This window comes from Dendrobates tinctorius, unplaced genomic scaffold (assembly GCF_039654945.1).
Source record: "Dendrobates tinctorius isolate UK_male_01 unplaced genomic scaffold, ASM3965494v1 ptg000039l, whole genome shotgun sequence".
Lineage (NCBI taxonomy): Eukaryota > Metazoa > Chordata > Amphibia > Anura > Dendrobatidae > Dendrobates > Dendrobates tinctorius.
Window position 1 is genome coordinate 17642501 of NW_027361707.1, and position 25482 is coordinate 17667982.

The window sequence follows — 25482 nt, forward strand, 5'->3', positions numbered from 1 at the left end:
GATGGTATAGGATGTAACATTACCTTGTCCTGGTGACAGCCTAGATAAGTAGGAACAAGAGATCTGCGAGTTTGGAAACTCATCTGACAGAAGTGGCGACAAGGAAGGCAGCTTTCCAGGAAAGGAGTGAACGAGAGAGCACTTACATTTGCTGCTGCGATCGGACATGTGCTACATGGCAGATGGTGCATCCGACGCACTGGACAGTGGGCAGGAAACCTGGACCACTGCTGCAAAAGTCAATGAGGAACTTGATAGGTGCTGCATCTGAGTTACTAGATGGCGGTCAGGAAACTTGGACCACCGCTGCAAACGACCATTAGGAACGTGACAGGTGGTGCATCTGAGTCACTAGATGGTGCGTGGTAAATGGTACGTCTGACTCACTGGATAGTGGGCATGTGACATGGACCACTGCTACATTCGACCATTAGGTACGTAGTAGATGGTATATCTGGCTCACCAAATGGTGGACAGAACACTAGTACTACTGCTGCAATCGACTAGGAGGTACATGGTAAATGGTGTATCTGACTGACCGAATGGTGGACAGAACAATAGTACCGCTGCTGCAATCGACCAGGAGGTACGTGGTAAATGGTGCATCTGATACACTAAATAGTGGTCAGAAAATGTGGACTGCAGCTGTGATCGACCATGAGGTACGTGGTAAAAGGTACATCAGACTCACTGGGTAGGGGACCAAACACTAGAGCTGTTATTCCTACAGCACCTAAAGTCCAATTCCCCATGGATGGAAAAGCTGGTGGGCATAAGGATAATTTCACATTAGCGTTATTTTGAGCAGCGCATCGTGCGCAATAGAAACGCATGCAAAAAATGCATCATGCGTTTTTGCATGCGTTTGCGCTTATGCGCATTCGTTCTCTAGGGGTTAGAACCAGTGTCTACATATTTTTACGCCAAAAACGCATACGCACGAAAAAGGAGACAAACGCATGTCCATGCGCACGCCTGCGTTCCCATAGACTGTAATGCGTTATTTTGTTGCATTCCGTGCGCAACCATGCGCATGCGTTTTTGATGCCTTTCGGCGGACCCAAAAATGCAACAGGTTGTGTCTGGTGCGCCTAGGCGCACACCTTGAAAAAACGCATGCTCACGAAAACGCATACGAACGGGTGCAAACACAAGACCATACGCATGCCATGTTAAACATAGGTAAGCATGACGCATGGACGTGCACGATACTCTGCGCAAAAAAAAAAAAAAAAGCTAATGTGAAACCAGCCTAAGGCTGGGTTCACACGTAGCGGAATTCCCGCGGAAGTTACCGTGAGAATTCCGGAATTCCATTCCGCGGGAAAATCGCATTTTAAATTCCTGCGATTTTCCCGTGGAAAAAATAGCGATTTGCAAGTGTAATTATTTGGCAGAATGCTAGCGTTTTCCAAGGGATCTGTAGCATCGCTTGGAGAACTGATTGACAGGTTGGTCCCACTCGTCAAACATAGTGTTTGACGAGTGTGACCAACTTTTTACTATTGAGGCTGCCTATGCGGCATCAGTAGTAAAAAGATCCAATGTTAAAAATAATAATAATAATAATAATAATAATAAAAAAATTGTGTTATATTCACCTTCCGACGTCCCGCGCAGTGTCCCCTGGCCTCTGCGATGCTCCGGCAGGTCCCGTTCCCAGTGATGCATTGCGGTAATGACCTTTGATGAAGTCAGCAAAGGTCATCGTAATGCATTACTGGGAATGGCACCTGCCGCGTGTATCGCTAAAGCCTGGGGACGCTGCGCGGGACATCGGTAGGTGAATATAACCAGATTTTTTTATTTTAATTCTATTTTTTACAGGGATATGGTACCCAGAGCCCGGAGGACAGTCTCCTCTCCTCCGGACCGTGGGTACCATCTGCAAATGTTCTGCTTACTTTTCGCATGGTGGGCACAGCCACATGCGGAAAGTAAGCAGAACAATGCATTCCTATGTGGGCGGAATTGCCGCGATTCCGCAAAATAATGAGCATGCAATTCCGCCGTGGGAAAATCCGCAGCATTAGCACTGCATTGCGGAATCCCATAGGATTGCATGGGATGCTGTTTTTTTGCGTTTTCGCGGCAAAATCGCGCGTTAAAAACCGCCGCGAAGAAAAGCACAACGTGTGAACGCAGCCTAAGATATTGTATACATAAACAAAGCACAGTCATGTCTGTCCAAAATAAAAGGGTGTCCTGGAGTCATTAGAGACACAGGTGCTATAAGCTACTGAGTTACAAACTGGCCGATTTGGAGGGCAAGGGGGAGCTCTCCTGGAGGGAATGAAGTTGAAACATATAGGCAGAGCGTCTAGACGGGGCGTCTGGCCCAAACACTGCAGTACAGCAGGTAGATGTGTGCTCATGATACTCAGTGGAAAAAATATGGTGCTGAGCAGTCAGCATTAAGGAAAAAAAGGGCGCGTTGACTTCCCGTGCCAGATGAGTTCCTGCGCTATTGGGGATCAAGTCACGCAGAGATACCTGTCCTGGAGGTACGGAATCTATCTTCGCAGCACGATAATGAAGACCGTCATCAGACGTCCCGGAGGGACATGCGGCATGAGAGTACCTGGTCCCAGGGCAGTATGTCGGGCGGCTGTAAGGTACCAATACCGTCTTCCCACCCTGCACATCTGGCTCTGGAGAGCGAGCGGGCTAGGGTGTACTGGCAAGGACCAGTCCGCATCTTTGGCCTTGCGGATGCTCCAAACACACTTGAAGTGTTAGGAGGCATGGGGTCCTGCCTGGCAGACACGAGAGGGTACAGTAGTGACTTATTCCCACACTGTCCTCCCAGTCTCTAGGGGGGAAGCGCAGTGACCAGTTACACTCTGTCACGCAGAATCAAAAGCTGCATCTGAAATAGAGAGATCATTTTCTCCTCATTTTCTCCACACATACCGCTTAGAATTATCACCAAAAAGTTCTGTCTCATCAGACCAGAGAATCTTATTTCTCAGTCTGGGATTCCTTCATGTGTTTTTTAGCAAACTCTATGTGGGCTTTCATATGTCTAGCACTGAGGAGAAGCTTCCGTCGGGCCACTCTGCTATAAAGGCCGGACTGGTGGAGGGCTGCAGCGATAGGTGACTTTGTGATCTCCCTACTGCATCTGTGGAGCTCAGCCACAGTGATTTTGGGGTTCTTCTTTACCTCTCTCACCAAGGTTCTTCTACCATGATTGCTCAGTTTGGTTGGACGGCTAGGTCTAGGAAAACTTCTGGTGGTCCCAAACTTCTTCCATTTAAGGATTATGGAGGCCAGTGTGCTCTTAGGAATCTTGAGTGCTGCAGAAATTCTTTTGTAACCTTGGCCAGATCTGTGCCTTGCCACAATTCTGTCTCTGAGCTCCTTGGCCAGTTCCTTTGACCTCATGATTCTCATTTGGTCTGACATGCACTGTGAGCTGTGAGGTCTTGTATAGACAGGTGTGTGCCTTTACAAATCAGGTCCTATCAGTTTAATTAAACACAGCTGGACTCCAATGAAGGAGTAGAACCATCTCTAGGAGGATCACAAGGAAATGGACAGCATGTGACTTAAATATGAGTGTCTGAGCAAAAGGTCTGAATACTTCTGACCATGTGATATTTAAGTTTTTCTTTTTTAATATTTGCAAAAATTTCTACATTTGATTTTTTTTGTTCAAGATGGGTGCAGAGTGTACATTAATGAGAACAAAATGAACTTGTTTGAATTTACCAAATGGCTGCAATGAAACAAAGAGTGAAAAATTTAAAGGGGTCTGAATACTTTCCGTACCCACTGTATCTTGGGCATGCTCGGATAATATGTTCAAGTCCCTGCAGCTGTTAGACAGTGGCAACACATGCGGGGATTGCCTGTCATGCAGCTGCAGGGACTCGAAAATATTATTCAAGCACACCGAAGATACTCAGATAACACCCGAGCATGCTCAGCTAACACGTTATCCGAGAACATTCACTCATCACTATTATTTATCCAAACAATGTGCAACCAAACATTAAGTTGAGGGTGCCAACAATTTTGTTCAGCCCATTTTTTTGTGTGAAATTATGTTCAATTTGCGTTTTTTGCTCTGTTTTTTTTTGTGTTTTTCCAGTACACACAAAGGAAATAAACATGTGTATAACAAACGTGTAATTGCAATACATTTCTGGGAAAAATGCTTCATTTTGTGAAACAATTTCAAGGGTGCCAACACTTTCAGCCATGACTAACTATATATATATATATATATATATATATATATATATATATATATATATATATATATATATAGGAATTGTCTCAACTGTCTCCAGCTCTGTGAGACTATGTGCACACGCTGCGGATTGGTATCTGCGGAACCGCAGGTAAAACGACCTGCGGTTTATCACCTCCACAATGGAGGAGATGGTAAACCGCAGCAGAATCCGCAGAAAAGATGTGACATGTCATTTCTTTCTGCGGATACAAAACAGCAGCTTTTCCGCAGTTAAAAATCTGCAGCATGTGCACAGCAGAATGTAAATCACATAGACTTACATGCTACTGTACACTGTCTGCAGAACTGCAGCGGCCAAAACCGCAGCGGATCCGCAGCAAAAACCGCAGCGTGTGCACATAGCCTAACTTGCCATCTGCTCTTTTTGTGAGGGTAGTTCCTTTTATGCAGCACTCTGCCAGCACTATAGGAGCTGTAACTTTCCCTCACTTGCAAGCACTCTTTGCTCCTTCTATTGTCCAATGACTTGAGTGCCCTGAACTGAAAATCCGCTTCTCTATTACGCCTCTATGCCACCTGACAGTAAATTAGAGAGAAAACGTCCCAACCACTTTGGGTCAATAGGTTGGAGATCAAAGAAAATTACCCTGGCTTCCCTTTCTGCATCCAGCGTTCCTCCCACTTGTTCTTGCAGCAAGGCGTACGCTCTCTGCAGGGCCTGGTACTCTCGGGTCAGCTGGCGAAACCTTAAATCAGCTTCTTCTTTTGGAGTGTTCTTCAAAGGGTAAGGAAAAATGGAGCAAATTATCAAACATGAATCATTCAAATACCTGCAGACATGACATTTTCCGTGTGGCAGATTCTGCCCGTGCCTGTCCTGTGCATTCAGGGGTCTGGAGAAAAGGCTCTGCCGCCTCCTGCCCTTCATGATTAGGCCGTATTGCCCAAATCCTCAGCAATTTATAGCACAAAGAAGGTGAACAGGGTTTACAAAATCCAAATCACGTTGTGGGGGAAAAAAAAAAAAAAAAAAACCTGCAGAAAATTGAGAGCACGCTGAGAGTTTTCATGTCTCCGCCATCTTCATTGAAATACTTCTATGGAATTGAAAAAAAAAAAAAATTGGCGATTTTATAAAAATATAGCACCACACCTGTCTGCAGGCCGTGTGTGGTATTGCAGCTCTTCCTTGTTCACATTAATGGACCCGAGATGCATTACTAGACTTCACCCATGAACTGCTATATGGAAGAAAGCAACCTTGGTTTTTCTAATCATGTACAACCTTCCAGCAATATTACACCCCTGAAAGCAGAAAAATGCATTTAGTGCTTTCGAAGTGAGGGGGTCATGGCTTAAAAACGCCACGCACCTACAGCACCTACTGAATGTGTTGCTTGATTACACAAAGTTGCCAAAATGTGAGACAAATGCTTAGCCCTAGCATCGGCTGCCTTTAGACATTTACGTCGGAAAAATTAAAAAAAATTTCCTTAACATATCCTTTTTGTTACTGGACCCTGTGGGATTCAATATTCTACAGTCCTGCACTCTCTTGGCTATTTTGTGAGCTTTACAACCACTCCCACCTACAAGATCCTATCCCAATATGTAGTAAGTGCAATAATAATAATAATAGCAGCAAATAGCACCAATTAGAAATGTAGTACAGTTCTCCTGATAAGCTATGTCGCTTACCCCATGTGCAGGGCATTGCAGTTGCTTGGTTACGACCACTCCATATAGTGACAGTTAGCCGTTATTGGTTGTAACCATGGATACCTAAGCTACTGCAACGCCCTGCACATGGGGCAAGCAACATAGCTTATCAGTAGAACTATACTAAATTACTAATAGGAGGTATTTGCTATGATTTTTATTATTACACTTACTACATATTAGGTTAGGATCTTGGAGGTGGGGAAACCCCTTTAAAGACGAGCGCCTTCAGTGAGTGGCAACATCGAGTCTATCTTACATCACTGACTATACAGCAGACCAGCAGGTGGGACGTTTTCCACCAAAAAAAAGCCTTTACAAGGGTTATCCGGGACTTTTATATCAATGGTCTATTCTTACAATAGGCCATAAATATTAGATAAGTGGATAAATGTCAATTACTAATTATTTACAGAGCCAAGATCGGCATTAATGCAGCGGCGGCCCGAGGAACTTACATCTTCTATGTCTTCTTCAGGCGTCGCTGGTGTCCGGTCCGTCTTATCGGTGTTGTAGGAGGTGACCGAAGAGGTTTCTGAATCCACGGATTCCTCGTCAAATCCAAAAAACGTCTCCACAACATGCCTCTAAATATAAAAAATAAAGAAAAAGAAAGTTCAAATATGAAACCCACTTTCTAGATTTTTCAGACAGCATAAAAAAATATATAAAAAGCAAAATACTGTAAGATATGAAATCAAATAATTAGCTGCTGATTTAACCAGTTAGTCCTGGGACACAACATACTATATTGCATTTCTGTGCTAGAAATACATGCCGGAATATTAGACATTCTGGATTATTGGACGGTTATAAAAAGTATAAACAACTATTTTGTTGGGTAGGTCAACAATGTTCAGAAGGTCTCCAGCTGATGTGGAACTAGAGCTCCCAGCATGCCAATAAAGCCTGCAGCTGTCAGATCATGCTGGGAGTTGTAGTTTCACAATGGCTGGGGAGAGTATTACGGACTGCTATTAAAGGGAATCTGAAACCAAGATATGTAGGGGCAGAGACCCTGATTCTAGGAATATGTCACTTACTGGGCTGCTTGCTGTCATTTTGATACAATAACAGTCTTTTTCTGCTGTAAGTATAACAGTTCTCTAATCCGGAGTCCTGTATAACCCCGCCCACATCACTGATTGTAGTGCATACACAAAGCAGCCAATCAGTGGTGTGGTTAGACCAGGAGGCACAAGACACCCTAGTCCAGAAGTAATAATCTCCTGTTGATAAAACACTGATTTTATTGAAACAGCAACACACAGTCAGGTAAGTGATACATAGCTGGAATCAGGATCTCTGACCCTACATTATGCTGCGCTCAGATTATGTAGCAAAAACCTGCCGATATATTCACTTTAAAAGAGGTAAAAAAAAAACCTGTAGACACAAAATATTTTATTATTATTATGCTATAACTTAAATTTTTTTGGAAGATCGGAGAATCTAGAGCACAAGTGCCAGAGTATGAGAATTTCTGGACTGTCAGGTGCCAGACAAAGTCTTTTATTAAGCTTGAGTGTAATTATTAGGAGGCCATTAGTCAGGATACTTTCACTAATCACCCGGGGAGCTGTCACAATGTGTTCCAGTGACGACATGCTGATGGTGCATGGAGATAACTGGGAGCGGAGTTTCTACCGTTACCGCACCCCGGGGACATAGCGTCTCAGAGCAGTGTATGATGTTCTACACCTGCCTCCTCTGAAAGCGTGATTACCCCGACCAAAACAATAATTATCCAGCAATAACACAGACTGTAGCGGCGCCCCCACTCCTCCTCGTATCTGACATAAGTTATTCTGTAATGCCTTTATTGTCTGTGCAAGTCCCCTCTAAAATGTGAAGTGCTGCGGAATATGCAGGCGCTATAGACATAAAAGGGATGATAACATGCAGTGTACTGGATGTGTACACACACACATTAACATTGACATGCACAGGTAAGTACATGAGATTTAACCCCTTAACGATCAGAGGTATTTTTGTTTTCGCGTTTTCGTTTTTTGTGCCACTTCTTCCCAGAGACATAAAACTTTTTTTATTTTTCCGTCAATATGGCCATGTGAGGGGCTTGTTTATTGCGGGACGAGTTGCACTTTTGAACGACAGCATTGGTTTTAACATATCGTCGTGTATTGGAAAACGGGGGGAAAAAAATCCAAGTGAAGTGAAATTGCAAAAAAAGTTGTTTTTAATTTTGTTTACCATGTTCACTAAATGCTACAACTGACCGGCCATTATGATTCTCCAAGTCATTACGAGTTCATAGACCCCAAACATGTCTAGGTTTTTTTTTTTATTTTATTTAGGTGGTGAAAAAAAAGAAAAAAAAAAAAAAGCGCCGCCATTTTCCAAGACCTGTAGCGTCTCCATTTTTCGTGATCTTGGGATGGGTGAGGGCTTATTTTGGCACGCAGAGATGACGTTTTTATTGATACCATTTTGGTGCAGATACGATCTTTTGATTGCCCGTTATTGCATTTTATTGCAATGTAGCAGCGACTCAAAAAAAAAAAAAAATGTAATTCTGACATTTTGAATTTTTATTTAGCGATCGGGTTAATTATTTTATATGTTGATAGAGCGGGCGATTCTGAACACGGCGATACCTAATATGTGTATGTTTGATATTTGTTTTATTGTTTTATTTTGAATGGGGGGCGATTTGAACTTTTATATATTTTTTTTTTTTTTTTTTTTTTTTTTACTTTTAGCATGCTTCAATAGTCTCCAATAGTCTTGCTGTATTTAATTTTTGGAAGATTTTTATTGCTCTTTTTGTGGCTTTGCTTTTAACCCCTTAACGACCGCCGATACGCCTTTTAACAGCGGTAATTAAGGGTACTAAAACCACAGCACCGCTAATTCACGGCGCTGTGGAGAAAGTACATAGTGCCCCCCAGTGTCGGATTTTCTCCGGGGTCTCGGCTGCCAGGGGTAGCCGAGACCCCAGAGAACATGAATCGGTCGGTTTTTACTGACCCCGCTTTTGCGATCGACGTTATTAACCCTATAACGGCGACCGCAAAAAAAAAAAAAAAAAGCCACGATTATGCATTAAATATCTCGTTCCTCTGATGTGATCGCACATCAGAGGAGAGAGAAATAGGGTCCCCGATCCCCCCCGGTACCTCTCCGTCCCCTCCTGGTGGTCCCGCCGGCGTCCTCCGATAGGCGCCGCCATCTTGAAAATCTGATGGCTCCGGCTGGCAGATTCCATTCATTATTTTGATCATAGTGATCAAAATAAAAAAAAAAAAAAATAGTACATAACCCCCCCGTTTATCACCCCCTTATATAGGCAAACATAATGAAATAAAGAAAAAATAAAAATGTTTTTTTCAGTTTTCCGTTAGGGTTGGGCTAGGGTTAGGGCTAGAGCTAGGGTTAGAATTAGGATTAGGGTTGGGATTAGGGTTAGGGGTGTGTTGGGGTTTGGGTTGGAGAAAGAATTGAGGGGTTTCCACTATTTACCAACTTTGGGGGGGGGTCTAAAAATTGGGGTCTAAAAAATTACTTTTGTGGAAATAAAAAAGACTTGATTTTCACGGCTCTGCGTTTATAAACTTCTGTGAAGCGCTTGGGGGTTCAAAGTGCTCACCACACATCTAGATAAGTTCCTTAGGGGGTCTAATTTCCAAAATTGGGTCACTTGTGGGGTGATCTCTGCAGCGATAGAACTTCTCGCTGCAGAGAAATTATCCCTGTTGATAAAGCATCCCGCGAAACGCGCGTCCAGGGCTTCTCCTCTGGGAATTGTTCAGCACTTGCGTTCACTAACATGGGTAAGCGTGCTTAAATGGCTGTGACTATTATTTTTGCACTATGCACTTTATCCTCACCCTGTATACTTTTTCATGGTTATTGTTGTAACTTTGTACTTTATTTGGGTGGTGCAGCGACTACTGACACAGCCTTAATTTTTTGCTTCACCTTCCCATGTCATTAATTTCCCTGAGGAGTATCTTTGTGGAATCTTCCCTTGTCATATGTATCGTATGTTATATATGTGATTTTTTTCAATAAAATTTGTGTCTTTTATGATATTGAAGTCAGCACTCCATTTTCTTGTTTTCAAGAGAGATTATCTTGTCTACTGGGAGAAAAACCCTCGATCGAAGGGTGTCGAACAATAGGCCCAGATACACAAGACGTTGTGTCGGAACCAGGCAGGACTTCTTTTTGTTGACGAGCCACCAGAAATTGGACAGGGTGTCGAGAACGATGGTAAGACTTTGGCGAGTCTGGTGAAAAGACGGAGCTTTGATTAGAATGTCGTCGAGGTACGGAAAGAGGACGAGACCTCTGATTCTCAACAACGCCATCAACACCGCCAAGATCTTTGTAAATACTCTGGGCGCGGTGGTGAGACCGAACGGCAGGGCAACAAACTGGTAGTGGACCTGGTGAATCGCAAAACATAGGAATTTCTGATGCCCGGGAAAGATGGGAACATGCAGATAGGCATCTTTAATGTCTACTGAGCACATGAATTCCTGCGCCTCCATGGAAGCGATTACCGAACGAAGAGATTCCATCCTGAAATGTCATAGGCGGACCCTCTTGTTCAGTAACTTGAAGTCCAAGATGGGCCGAACGGCACCGCCTTTTTTCGGCACTACAAACAGGTTTGAATAAAACCCTGTGAATCGTTCTGATTCGGGAACGGGCACAATCACCCCGGAACTGAGGAGAGAGTCGATGGATGCAAAGAAACCCAGAACCAAGGCAGGGTCTTTTGGAGGTCGGGACTCGAAGAAACGATCCCGGGGACGAGAAACGAACTCTATCTTGTATCCTGAGGATACAATTTCCCTGACCCAAGCGTCTTCTGAGGCAAGCCAGACGTCTCTGAAGAAAAGGAGTCGACCGCATAGTTGGGAAGGCGCCTAGAGATTTCGTTGATAGTCATGCTGATGTGGACTGTCCAGTTCTGGACCTGGAGGATCTGCCCTGGGAGGAGTGAGATCGCCAGGAGGGAGTGGGTCTAAAGGAGACCACCTTCCTATCCTGGCGTGCTTGCGGCCATTGTTGGTTGGAAAAGGTTTCTGCCGTTGCGAAGCGGCGGACAGACCGAAAGGGCAGAAACTGACGCCTTGGAGGAGGTCTACGAGGCTTGGACTGAGGGAGAAGAGAGCTTGTGCCTCCAGTGGCGTCCTTAATAATCTGGTCCAGCTGGGATCCAAAGAGACGCGCTCCCTGAAAAGGCAGATTGGTAAGGGCCTTTGTTGAAGACAAGTCCGCCTGCCAAGCCTTGAGCCAAATTGTACGCCGGATTGCAACTACTGCGCAAGACGCGGCATCCAAGGAGGCAGAGACCAGATAATCCCCTGCATGGGAGATCTGGTTGGCCAGTTCGGCCAATCGCTCTGGTTGGGCTCTATCTAGAATGCCCTGGCGGAGATCTTCCGCCCAAGTAGCTATGGCCTTTGCTACTCAAGTTGAAGCGAAGGCCGGGCTTAGCACCGTCGCAGCCGCTTCGAATGCTGACTTTGCTAAGGATTCTATGATCCTATCATTAGAATCCTTCAGAGACGCCACACCTGAAAATCGGAAGGACTGTGTTAGAAAGTCTGGACACGGGAGCGTCTACAGAGGGGGAAGCTGACCAGTTGTCGGTGAGCTCTTTAGGAAATGGATACAGCACGCCGAGGCGCTTTCCTCGTTGAAAGCGCCTGGTCAGATTTTCTCTTTCCCTGGTAAGGGAGCATGCCAAACTCAGAGTCGGAGGCGAAGATTTTGGAAGGTGCTTCTTCCCGTCTGAACGAAACCTCCTAATCTGAGGGTTTCGCAGGGGAGTCTGAGATTTTGAAAGTGTGGTTAATCGCACCAATGAGGTTCTGTACCGTAACCTTCATGTCCGCGTCATGGTCTGAATCTGGCTCTAAAATCTCTTCGGATGGCGCATCCACGAAGGCTTTGCCTGACACAGGTGAGGAGGCATGGGAAGGAGACAGCTGGGAAGGACTATGTGGTGAGATAGGGCGAGGAGAGGATTCCGGCTGGAGATCCTGCCTGGGCATTTTGCGGCTAATGCTGGCTGGCTCAGATGGAGCCTCTTGAGTCCTGCTGGACCCTGCAGAAGTGTCCAGGGGCAACTTATCAAGAACGGCCACTAGGGACTGAGACTCCCTGGTGAGATCCGCCACTGATTGTGATAGTGAAGCCCAGCCAGGAATGGGGGGTTCACTCTCACGTGGAGCAATAGATGGCTCCTGGGCGGCATCAGGCTGAATGGGATTGCTGCAATCTAGCCAGTGGGGAGTGGACTAACCTGAGGGAAGTTTGCGATTGCAAGAAGAACAAGCAAAGAACTTGACTAAGGTGCCAGTGTGAGCCGGAGGATGGGCACGATCAGGCTTAGAGTTAGGCATAATGAAGGAAAGTCACTGAAGCAGTGCCGGAAGGTTGGGGGACCGAGGCAGAGGAGGGTGTCAGTCTGCAGAGCTACTCACGGTCCGGTGTCCTGTAGATACTCCCAGAAAGCGATGCTACACGGCCCGTTTGTACATGCAGGGCCCAAGCAGAGCACAACGGTGTCCGGCTGACATGCTGAGAAGATGGCGGCAGCGTGAGAGGAGCAGAGGATGGAACGCGCGCTTTCAGTGAAGATGGGCGGAGCTAGCCGCCGAACTGAAGGCACCGGCCGCTGGCAAACAATAGGCTAGGGTCCATGAGAGAGGTGGTGGCGGGGCTAGAACGGGCGGGAGAAAAGCCCGCCTAGGAAAGAGGGCGGGAGGCGAAGGCCCAAAATGAAGCTGGGACCTAAAGTAAAAGCGGCGGCCGCCTGTCAGCTCGGGCCGGAGCGGAAGTCCCGCAGCGCTGCCGCGGCAACCCTCCTAAAGATCGCCACCTGATATCTGCTGGGAGAAGCCCGCCTAAGAATGAAGGCGGGGCGAAGAGTAGACCAAGGCCCACACTGAAGCAGGGGCCTGGAGTAAATACGGCGCCTACTGGGAGGTGCGGGCGGCGCAGAGACCTTGCAACACTACCGCAGCGACCGCTGTGAAAAATCTTGAAACCGCTGAGGAGGACGCGACTCGGGCCCCATACTTACCTCTGTTTCTCAATAAAGGTAGCTGTCGCTATCCAACACCGTCTGATCCGTCTTCTGTTATGTCCGCGCCTCATCCAAACCGACAGGCTCTGGTAGGCGAGTGGGTGGGAGACGGGGGGCGAGGACCATCTGGATCGCTGGCACGCACCCGTGCTAAGCTCTTGGTCCTGCTGCGGAGAGCTATGAGGATACGGGGTGGCAGTACACGCCGTACTCAGTCTCTTTGTGGGAGTACAGTTGAGACTATTCACACTGTATCCCTCCGGAAACCTGAAAAGAAACGACCCCCCCCCCCCCCCCCCCCGAGGTAGATATGGGTCTAATGAAAGACCCGTGTCCACCTCCTACTGGCACTAAGCTAAACTGAGGAAATTAGTGCCGGTCGGTGGGGTGTATACTGCAGAGGAGGAGCTAACCTTTTTCTGTGCACAGTGTCAGCCTCCTAGTGGCAGCAGCATACACCCATGGTCTCTGTGTCCCCCAATGAAGCGATAGAGAAAAAGTTTTATTTCCACGCGTTTTTTGCACGATTTTTCTCAAAAACCGCGTGTTTTTGATGCGTTTTTCCCGCGCGTTTTCTGGGAACATTGGAAACAGCTAAAAACGCGGACCTATGTGGAAAAGAATGAGCATGCTGCGTTTTTAGCCGCTTAGCATTTTCTGAGCGGAAAAAAACGCATGCATTGGCACAAAAATGCCAAAATGCATTAAATTGAATGGGAAGCTTATTTTAAGCGTTTCTGAAGCGTCTGATCCAGCACTAACGCTTCAAAAACGCAACGTGGGCACACAGCCTAAAACATTAAGAAATCAGCGGGATCATCTGACAGTCTAATGTGTATGAGGCCCTGGACACTAATACAACAAACCGTGCTTTTGAAATTTTAAGATTTAATAACCAAGCATTGGGAAAAAAAAAGGCAGCCATTCAGAACTAGAACCAAAATCAATCTGCAAAAAGAGTCAAGACTGTGAACAAAACTAATGCCAAAAAAGAACACATCCAGACCTCTGACCAAAACTAATCCACTAGGGGACACATCAAGATAAAGAAAATAGGTATTAGACCTACCGGTAATGATGTTTCCAGGAGTCCATCCTGACAGCACTATGGAGGACGTCCTCCTCCTCCTTACAGGGACAGGAAAGCACACGAGAGGTTAAAAGGCCATGTCCCACCCCCTTTCCCTCAGTGATTTGACAAGTACCACAAGGTGGATGATGCTAGTAACGGTTTAATGAAACAGTCATATTACAGCATATGACATAACATAATACAACATAGTATAACATACCAGGGAGGGAACTACCCGTGCTGTCAGGATGGACTCCTGGAAACATCATTACCGGTAGGTCTAATACCTATTTTCCAGGACGTCCACCTGACAGCACTATGGAGAGTACCAAAGCACCTCCTCAGGGTGGGATTACTGCTTGGAGAACTTTTCTCCCGAATGCGGTTTGTTGGCCAGCTAACACATCTAGTTTGTAGTGTTTGCAGAATGTATTAAGACTAGCCCAGGTTGCCGCTCGACAAATTTGATCAACTGACGCCCCTGCCCGCTCGGCCCATGAGGCCGATACCGCCCTTGTAGAGTGGGCTTTTAAGGAATCAGGCGGGCTGGCGCCTTCAGCCTGGTAGGCGTCCGAGATTACTGAGGTAATCCAACGCGCTATGGACGCCTTAGAGGCCTTCTTCCCTTTATTCCTACCACCAAAGAGAACGAAGAGGTTCGGGTCGATACGCCAACTATTAGTGGCCTCTAGGTATTCTATAACTGCGCGCCTCACGTCTAGCGAGTGGAGCCGCCGCTCCTTCTCATTTCGGGGATTATCACAGAAAGAGGGTAACACTACCTCCTGGTTCAGGTTTCTTGTGGAGGCTACCTTCGGGGTAAATGCCGGGTCTAACCTAAGGATTATACTATCCTCTCTTATCTGGAGGTATGGATCCTTAGTGGATAGGGCCTGGATCTCCCCTATTCTTTTGGCCGTGGTAATGGCTACTAGAAAGGCCGTTTTACGAGTGACAGCACGGATGGGTATCTTCTCACTAAGGGCGAAAGTGTCCGAGCAGAGGAACCGAAGTACCAGGCCCAGGTCCCATGGTGGGGTGAGCTGCCTAATCGTGGGACGCAGGCGTTGTGTGGCTTTTATAAACCTTATCACCCAGGGATGTGCAGCTAACTGATAATCAAAGAAGGCGCTCAAAGCTGAAACCTGGACTTTTAGAGTGCTGGGCTTGAGGCCTTTATTAAAGCCTGCCTGCAGGAACCCTAGTATGTTAGGGAGATCCGGGGTACCTGCCACGAGCTCGGACCTTCCACCCTCCAGACAGAATCTCCTCCATATCTTCCGATAGATTGCCGACGTCACCGGCTTCCTGCTGGCCTGTAGGGTGGATATGACCTGCTCCGACAATCCTTTTGCCTTCAGGATGTCCCTCTCAGGATCCAAGCCGATAGATGGAGTCTTGCTGGGTCCTGGTGGTGGATCGGGCCCTGGTGGATGATGTCCTTCCACAAGGGCAGCTCGACTGGATCTTCTACTGCCATGGCTCCCAGAAGGGAAAACCAGCTTCTCCTCGGCCAGTATGGCACTATCAATATCACTCTTGCGTGGTCCTCGCGTATCTTTCTGAGCACTGCCGGTATGAGGGCCAGTGGTGGGAACGCATAAGAGAGGGATTCTCCCCAAGTCTGACTCAGGGCGTCTACGCCCTCTGGATGGTCCATCGGATTTAAGGAGTAGAATCTGGGAACCTTCGCGTTCTTGCGGCTTGCGAAGAGATCTATACTGGGGTTCCCCCAGCGCTGACAAAGCTGGTTGAAGATCTCTATGTTCAGTTCCCACTCTGTCGGGTGGATCTGTTGTCTGCTCAGGTAGTCCGCCACTTCGTTTTGGGAACCTTCTAGATGTACCGCGGTCACGGATCGAACTGTCCGTTCTGCCCACGTGAATATCTTTTCCGCCAGTGCCTGAAGTGGTTGATGTCTGGTTCCTCCTTGGTGTTTCAGGAATGCCACTGTCGTCGTATTGTCGGATAAAATGCGGACATGACGACTCTTTAGTACCGACCGGTTTCTCCGCAACGCTTCCCAGACCGCGAAGAGTTCCTTGAAATTGGAGGATCTGGCCTTGATGCTTGCTGGCCACTTCCCCTGGAAGATCTTCCCTTCTATGTGGGCTCCCCATCCCCACGCACTTGCGTCTGTGGTGACTACTACGTATGGAGAGGTTGTCCAATGCACGCCCACCTGAAGATTCCTGGCCTGTAACCACCAGCGAAGGGACTCCTTTACTCGTCCTGAGAGTCTTAGGGGTTTGTCTAGCGACGCCTGACTCCTGTCCCACCTCGCGAGAATTTCTCTTTGTAACAACCGCGAGTGGAATTGGGCCCAACGGACACACTGGATGCAGGCTGTCATAAGGCCCAGGACCTCCATTGCTTCCCTTATGGGGCATTGACGCTTCAACAGACCTCTGGTTCTGGCCTGAATGGACTTCTGCTTCTGCTCGGGTAGCCAGGATATTCTGTCGGCTGAGTCTAGGAGGACTCCCAGGAATACCTTTCTGGTGTTTGGAGTGAGGTCCGACTTCTCCCAGTTGATCACCCAGCCCAGGAACTCCAACACAGTAGTTGTTCGGATCCTGTCTCGGATGAGCGCTTCCTTGGATCTTGCCACCAGTAAGAAGTCGTCCAGGTACGGCACAATCACAATACCCTGATCTCTCAGGTAGGCCACCACCTCTACCACCAGCTTTGTAAAGATCCTGGGAGCTGAGGCCAGCCCGAATGGAAGACCCTGAAACTGAAAATGGCAGGTCCGGGCTGGTGAACTGATCGCAAACCTTAGTAGGCTTTGGGATGAGGGATGAATAGGAACCTGATAATATGCCTTTTTTAGGTCTAGGGTGCACATAACTGCGTCCCTGTCTATCAGAGGAATTGCGGATCGGATTGACTCCATCCGGAACCTCCTGTATCTGACCCAAGCATTTAGTGGCTTCAGGTTTATGATGGTGCGGGCCTCTCCGGATTTTTTTGTAATTACAAACAGGGAAGAGTAGTGACCTTTCCCTCTTTCTGATGGTGAAACTGGTATTATGACCCCTGAGTCTAGCATGTCCTGAAGATCCGACCACATTGCGGAGTCCTCCTGGACGACAGTGGGGGCAATATATCTGTCGGGGGGAGGAGAATAGAGCTCTATCCTGTAACCCTCTCTGATGGTTCTGAGAACCCACTGATTGTTGGTGACTCGCGACCAGTTTGCTGCAAAGTGGCGAAGTCTCCCCCCAATGCCTATGGCGTCATTGTCTCCTCGACCTAGATGTCGATGCAAATGGGGGATCTCTGCTCTTCCCACTTTGGCTGAAGGAGCCTCTGTAGGAGCTTCTATTAGATCTCGCCCGGCCCCTAAACTCTGACTGTCCTCTGAAGAAGGAGCCTCTCCGAAAGGACTGGGACCGTCTGGGCTTTTCTTCCGGGAATCCCTTATTCTTATCAGACACCAGCTCAAGGATATTATCCAGGGCTGGACCAAACACCCTCAGACCCGAGAAAGGGATGGCACATAACTTGGCCTTAGAAGGGTTATCTCCCGACCAGGATCTAAGCCAGACTGCTCGCCGGGCCGCATTAGAGAGGGAGCTGTTTCTGGCCGCAAACCTAACTGATTCCACCGACGTATCCGACAGGAACGCCGTGGCTGATTTCAAAAGAGGAAGAGATGCTAGAATCTCTGACCTCGGGGTCTTGTTGGTTAGGTTTTCCTCCAACTGCCCCAACCACAGGAACATAGACCTGGCCACCGAGGTGGCTGCTATGTTGGCTCTAATCAGGGCCGCCGACGTCTCCCATGTTCTTTTTAACAAAACGTCCGCCTTTCTATCCATTGGGTCTCGAAGACCGGACGAGTCCTCGGCTGGGATAGCCGATTTCTTCGTAACCTTGGCAACCGGGACGTCGATCTTAGGGACCTCTTCCCACGCCCGAGTTTCCTCGGGATCGAAGGGCAGTCTATTTTTAAAGTTTCGGGAGAGTGTCAACCGACGCTCTGCTTCCTTCCACTCCTCCTGGATCATTGCCTTGATGTGCTCGCTCACAGGGAACACCACCTGTTTGCGGGACACCAGTCCTCCAAACATTAAGTCCTGTCTGGACTGTGGCTTAGGGACTTCTTCCATCTGCATGGTATTTCTGACCGCGTGTACCAGCTCGTCCGTATCCTCCAGTCTGAACAGGTACTTTCTGTTCTGTTCCTGACTATCCCCCAGGATCTCGCCTTCTTCCTCCTGATCTGAGTTCCGGAAATCGGATTCCTCGCTAGGGCTCGCCTCTGATACTGGGACTGGTTCCCACCTCGGACGCTTGCGACCTGGCCCAGGGCTGGGGGATCGACGGGACGTAGAGGCCTGAATCTCTTCCCTTATCAGCGACCTCATTTCGGAAAGCAGAGATGGCTGTTCCTCGCCTATGACCCTGGAGGTACAGGGACCGCAAGGGGTCTTGCTATAGGTGTCTGGCAGCTTTACTCTGCACACCGGACATCTGACTGATTTGGCGGTAGCTTTCGCCGGGTCCTTTCCCGAGGGGGACTCAGCCGGGGTTCCCTTTTCCTAATAATATAAGGGGCACCTCATCAGATCTGGGCTGTGGGGACGAGTGGGGAGGGTGGTCTGCGCTATGCGCACTTACCCCTCCACCAGATGCAGTGTTGCCTTCCATCCCCTGGCGTCCTGATGCAGTCACACAGCCTGGAACCGCCTGTGACGACTCTGGAGAAGGCTTTGGTCCAGGAGCGCGCGCGCCCTGGATTTGAAACCGGCGTCTGACGTCACCGGATGTGACGCTGGTAAGCCGCGCCTCCACTTCCTGCCGGGCATCTGCGCGCGAGCCCTCCGGCTTCCACTGCCCAGCGTCAGCGTCGTTCTGCGGGCTCGGCCCGCCGCCCCGCTTCTGTCGGTGCCCGCATGGCCAGCCGCCTGCGGGGAGCCGACCCGTCCTGGAGCCGAGAGCCCCCCCACCGGGAGGAACGGCTCCCTCCAGGAGCGCCGTCCTGCTCCTGGCCTTTGGAACCGAGGGACTCCCCACCGGGAAGTTTCGGCTCCGGGACCTCTTGACAGGGGAAGGATTGGACCGGCCGCACGATCCCCTGGGTCCCTCCGGTAAGCTCTCGCGTGTCCCTCCGTGCAGGGACAGGAAAAACACTGAGGGAAAGGGGGTGGGACATGGCCTTTTAACCTCTCGTGTGCTTTCCTGTCCCTGTAAGGAGGAGGAGGACGTCCTCCATAGTGCTGTCAGGTGGACGTCCTGGAAATAATCAGTTCATGCAGATGTCCAAATTCAAAATGTAAAAAAAAAAACATCTGCAAAAACTTTGCAGCTGCCTCCCCTTTATCTCATGTATGCTGCACCGCATGCAAATGTGGGGCCGCAGGTGCAAACACAGGCAGACTGCCCCCTAGATCAATTATACTAAAACTGATAGATTGTAATGGTGGGGGTTTATACATCTACAGATTTAGTAAAGTTAAATTGATGCAGATAACAGTGCAGGGATTTTAGGGCACAAAAAAAAAATAAAAAAATAATAGTGTCATTTGACTCATAACTGGATATCGGTGAGTTACTAGAGCAATTTTCAGCTATTTTAAGGCTCTTAAAGGGAACCTGACCGGTAATACATGCTGCATGTATCAGCCACTGGCTGTCCGACCACAGCTATGTAAATTTAGTTTGAAGTGCTGCAGCGGCAGGACCGAGACGCACAGGTGACTAGTCATGCAGGCAGGTCTCCAGCGGCTTCACTCCAGCCACTGACAGTTCCTGAGAAGCCTTTGCCTATACGGCTTGTCAGGTTACCTTTAGGCTATGTGCACACGCTGCGGATTGGTCTGCGGATCTGTATCTGCGGAACCGCAGGTAAAATGATTGGCCTGCGGTTTATCACCTCTACAATGAAGGAGATGGTAAACCGCAGCAGAATCCGCAGAAAAGTAGTGACATGTCATTTCTTTCTGCGGATTCAAAGCTTTTCCACAGTTAAAAATCTGCAGCATGTGCACAGTAGAATGTAAATCCCATAGGATAACATGCTACTGTACACTGTCTGCAGAACTGCTGCAGATCCGCAGTGGCCAAAACCGCCCACAGCAGATCCGCAGCAAAAACTGCAGCGTGTGCACATAGCCTTAAACAGAATCTGTCAGCAGGCGTTTGCTTTGTAATCTGACAGCAACATGCTGTAAGGGCAGAGACCCAGATTCCAGTGATATAGCACAGTTTACGGAGTGCGGCAGTTATAATACAATCACTGTTTTCTCTTCTGCAGATCTAGCAGTGCTATAAACGCTGAGCTCTGCATAAACCCGCCAACATCACTGATTGGCATCTGTGTATAACCCCACCCACATCACTGATTGGTATCTGTGTACACAGTACATTGACAGAACACTGCTAATCATTGGAGGTGCGTGGTTGGACCAGGAGGCACGAGACAGAAAGTCCTATAGTGATAATCTCCTGCTGATAGAACACTGATTTTATTAAAACAGCAAGACACAGCCCAGTAAGTGACTCATTACTGGAATCAAGGTCTCAGCCCCTTCATCATACTGTGCTCAGGTTAGATAGGAAAACCTGCTGACATACTCCTCTTAGGGCCTCAGACATCAGTGTTCTTTCTTGTATGCAAAAAAATAGTCTGAGTTTCACCAGTTTTTTTTTTTTTATCATTGTGTCAGCTTTTACCATGAGTGTTTGGTCAGAGTTTCATCAGTTTTTCTTGAATGAAAAAAAAAAGGTAAAAAAGAATGATGGAGGTTTCTCCATTTCCTCCTTTCAGTCAGTGAAAAAAAAAAAAACACAGCACATGGAAGACATCCGAGCGTTCTCCAATTTATTTATGGACTATAGACTTGCATTGTCAATATCGGACAATTCTCCGTGCTTTTGGTCGAATGCTGTCCGTGAAAAACATGGATAGCACTCGTACGAGAAAAACTGATGTCGAACCTGCCATCAGGATGGTGCATTGCGAGTCATGATAACCTTTGCTACATCCGTGTATGGGATTTTCTGAACACTTAATATCTAACCAAAGCAGGGAGTAAAGTAAATTGTAATGTGGTCACACAAAACCTCACTGCTCCTGCGCGACTACAATCATTAACGCCTCATCCAGGGCTTCAACGCATACATATATACACACGAAAACTGAATATCCTAAATATAAAAATCTGTAAATGTCTACAAACATGATCTCTGCTGTGAATGTATAGAGTCCTCAGAGCGTCCTTTACCTTCGTGTTTGTAGGTCAGCTCCTGGCATCCCGAGAAATACAGACAGACTAAAGCGCACAGGCATATGAAGAAGGAGAAGTACAAAATGAGTAGGAATTCTTCCATTGTGCGGGAGTGAAGAGCTTCCACTTCAGGAACCCTTCGTCTATCCGTCTGCCGCACCGGACTTCGCAGCCTCGCAGAGATGCACAATTTACATGGTGACTGCCCGAGCGTGGGGGGGGAGCGGGACATATATTATCGGAGGCTGCTGCTCCTCCTCGGGTGCAGGTAGGCTGCCACATGTGCACTGGGTCCCCTGACCATTCCCTGCGAGCTCTGTAGAGCTGGCAACAGTAACCTGGAGCCGGCGGGCGCCAACAGAAACACTAGAAATACACTTAAAAAAAAGGCTCAATACCCTTCACTGTGTGATAATGGACGATTTAAAGGGCCTGGAAACTCAGCCGTTCTCTATCGGGAAATATGCGGCTCTGGCTGTTCCGTCAGCATTTTCTAAAAATCCTAGCAACACGTGAGGATCGATCGGCAAAGCAGTCTCCTTCTTCATGGATTACAGTGGCATATAAATTGTATTGACGTATTTAAATGTCTGTTCATGAACACGGGGTCATATCGCTTTATTAAAGGTAAAGGTTGTCATTTTGACACCTTCCAGGACTATTTTTTTTTTTATTTTTCTCAGATGCATGGATTTTGAGCTAAAAATAATTTTTCAGTTAAAAATGTTGCATCGTTTGACTTTTACAGGCTGATTGCTGGCTGCTGAATGAGCCAACTGAGAATCTGTCAGTGAGCTTGCTCTGCTGAAAAGTTTCTGGTCATAAATCAGCCGAGAGAAAAGAGTTAGAAAAGTTCGGCTCAAGTTTGCTATGCTCTTTAATTATAAATCAGCAGAGAGGAGCTCCGTAAAAGACAGATAAAGGAGTTACAAGCTCCCATCACAAGGTATTCTGAATCCAGGAATAGTGCAACAAGTAGATTATTGAAGGAAAACATGCAAAAAATGTAATGCATTCCAATTGGAAAAATTAGTTTTAGCCTAAAATACACATATTTAAAAAACAAATATGGAGCCTGAAGGTGTGCATATATGGCATAGTTTGTTTGGGGTGGAGAAACTGCAAAAAACGTCTGTGGCGTAGAAGGATCCAACATCTTAATCTATTACATGGACAACCCATTGATTTCACTTATTAAAAGGTGTAATGCTTCATTTCTCCTGCGGTGGTGCTGCAGGGAAAAAACACTTGCTTCTAGTTTCTCCTACAGACCGATACTGATTTCTGAAGATCCCAGGATCATAACAGCTTGTGATCCGACACCAAAATTCACAATAATATTTTTTTCTTATTTTTATAGCGCCAACACATTCTGCAGCACATCACAATATTAATCCATGCATTACTAAATAAATCTTTTATGCCAGATGAGGCAGGTGTACTTACTTTGAAGATCGATATCAGAATGGTTTTATATTTTTTTTTATTCTTTAAAGTGCCTAAATTAAAAATAAAAACAAAACAAAAAAAAAACTCTACTAATGTCAAGATTATACAATACTGACCTGGATTTCTAAAATAACTGCACCAGCCCCATCAGGTAGATCTAAATGTTAAGGTATGCAGTTTGTACTGCACATCTGATGACAGGTTCCCTATAAAAACCTGTGATCATTGCAGATACCCTTAATTAGACATCTTCACATGCCTTGGGGGACCCTACCAGTTTCTCCTAATCTGAGCTGTGTAACATACCATTTCTCACGCTGTTTAGCCGTAAATCTCTGGAGGAACAAAGACAGGTGAAACCCTTCTGGCTAATGTGATGCTGATTAGCAGAATGTCGCTGATGATAATATTACAGGAGTCACCTCTCACTTGTATCCGAGGGGAACACTAGATGGGGCTGTAATTGAGAAATCAGCTGAAACCCACTCATATTACCCACAATTACACCTGCCACTGCTATTTGAATAGAGATCATTCACAGACACATTTAAAAAAGTATATATATATATATATATATATATATATATATATATATATATATATATATATATATATATATATATATATATATATATATATATATATAAAAATCATGTTAAAAAACATGCCCCCAAACTAGTAGAATCCAGGTTGTAACTTCAATAAAAAAAATTTTTTATATTATATATATATCTGATCTAAAGTCCAGAGCTATAAACTGCTCCTGGCACACAGTTGAAAAGTACGTCTGGGCGAAGTTTTCAAATGGGAGTGGTCTTGAAAAGCTCCGCCCCCGATGTGCTTTTCAGCTGGATGACAGCCGCAAATTACATCTTTTCCAGTTTGGATCAGAATTCTGTTTCGTCGCTGCTCGTAGAGACAAATGCTGACACAGAAGAGTGGAGACTTTATAGCAAAGAGTAGTTTTATAGTGCTTACTTTTCTCACCCAAATATGTTTGTGTCCCCCACCCTCAAAAGTTTTTTTTCCCGTCTCCCATGACGGCACACATGAGAGAGGGGATCCGCCCAGTCAGGACAGGAACCCTACTGAAGATAAAAGGGCGGTACCTCTCCCTCGCTTCAGTTGGGTTTCCTGTCCTGACAGGGACCCGTGCTGAAGACAGCAGGTCACACTTACCTGCCCCTCTCCCGTGCCGGCGTAGAAGATCAGGCTGGGCTCCTGAGCGCTGGGCGTCGGGATGGAGGAAGCGCCGTCCGCGAGTCCTCCGGGGCTCAGCGTCCGAGCGGGCGCAGGAACAGCACGGCGGGGGTCCTGGGGTTCTGCCGTGGCTGCCGCGCCGCCCTCTCCCCCTCTGCCGGTGATTCCCTACTCTGGAGCAGCTCAGGAGCGTTGAGGGAGCGGCCGCTTCCGGGTTGCGCTCCTCTGACGTCATGGGAAGGGGCGTGCCAGAAAAACTGGTCAAGGCCATTAGAGCTACAATGGGCCTTAAAGAAGAAAAAACTCCCAAATCATTAGAGGATGTAATGTTTGGAGGACTGGAGGAAAAGCGAAAGCGTACCTTCCCTGTAAATGATAAAATAAAAGCGCTAATTGACAGGGAATGGAAAAAGACAGAGCGGTCAGGGGGCTTACCTTCCACATCAAAGAGGAGGTACCCCTTTGACCAGAAGGACTCAGAAACCTGGGAAAAAGTCCCAAAAATTGATGGGGCTGTAGCCAGATGCTCAAAAAAGGTATCCCTACCATTAGAAGATTCTGGCGTGTTGAAAGACCCGCTTGATAAGAAAGCAGATGGGTTTCGGAAGCACATCTGGGAAGCTTCAGCAGGGGGATTGAAGCCAGCAATAGCCGGTACCTGTACCGCTCGTGCCCTCATGGTCTGGCTGCTACATATAGAGGACCAGATCAAGGATAGAGTTCCTAGAGACAACTAGCTAGAGTTTCTAGCTAATCTTACATTGGTGCACGGAGCAGCGGCTTTCCTGGCCGATTCCTCTGCAGACTCCGCAAGATTGACAGCTAGAGCAGCAAGCCTGTCAAATGCGGCAAGACGAGCCCTGTGGCTTAAAGGGTGTCCCGGAGATTTACCCTCTAAGCACAAGTTATGTTCCATTCCAAGCGATGGCCAATTCCTCTTCGAGAAAAAACTAGAAGAGATTTTGGAGCATGCGGGGGATAGGAAGAAAAGCTTTCCCCGATTTCCGGGAGAACCTAAGAAGCAGCCCTTTCGGAGGAGGAGATTTAAGAGGGGTCGTCCCCCGGGAGATAGAAAAAGCTGGGACTTTAAAGAAAAAAAGAGGATCAGGCTATATGTTTAAAGGGCCCTCCACTTCCTCCAAAAAATCTCCCCAATGACATTGGGCCGGAGGTAGGGGGAAGGCTTTCTCTCTTCCTTTCCGCCTGGGCAAATATCTCCCCCAGTACATGGGTCCTAAATATAATCAAGGACGGCTTAAAAATAAAATTCATCCGTCCGCCCAGGCATACCTTCATAATAACACCCAGAAGGAAAGCCCAAGAGCAACAGCTGGCCCTGGAGACGGAAGTCTTGGGACTAGTGAATAAACAAGTCCTACAGGAAGTCCCAGCGCAAGAAGAAGGAAGGGGGTTCTACTCCCCCCTCTTCTTAATACAAAAACCAGACGGCTCTTGGAGAACCATTGTCAACCTGAGGAGACTCAATCAGTGGATAGACAATTGCTCCTTCAAAATGGAGTCAATCAACACAGCCACA

General features: G+C 47.2%; 2 protein-coding genes across 9 annotated transcripts in view; both read right to left on the bottom strand.

The window, feature by feature from the left end:
- Nucleotides 1-25482, bottom strand: part of JAKMIP1 (janus kinase and microtubule interacting protein 1) — a 200140-nt gene that overhangs the window by 50265 nt on the left and 124393 nt on the right. For all 8 annotated transcript variants that reach the window (XM_073574508.1, XM_073574507.1, XM_073574505.1 and 5 more), the window contains exons 9-10: nt 6379-6507; nt 4848-4976 (exon numbers count right to left, since the gene is read on the bottom strand). In XM_073574508.1, coding sequence (XP_073430609.1) covers nt 4848-4976; nt 6379-6507 — 258 coding nt within the window. The remainder of the gene's footprint in view (nt 1-4847; nt 4977-6378; nt 6508-25482) is intronic.
- On the bottom strand, nt 21241-22580 carry LOC141088580 (uncharacterized). Its single transcript, XM_073574733.1, has one exon. The coding sequence runs from the start codon at nt 21526-21528 to the stop codon at nt 21241-21243; it is 288 nt and encodes a 95-aa protein (XP_073430834.1). The 5' UTR covers nt 21529-22580.

What these genes read in the sequence shown, in the direction of transcription:
- LOC141088580 (XM_073574733.1), bottom strand. Translation starts at nt 21,528, where the DNA reads ATGTCCCGCTCCCCCCCCACGCTCGGGCAGTCACCATGTAAATTGTGC.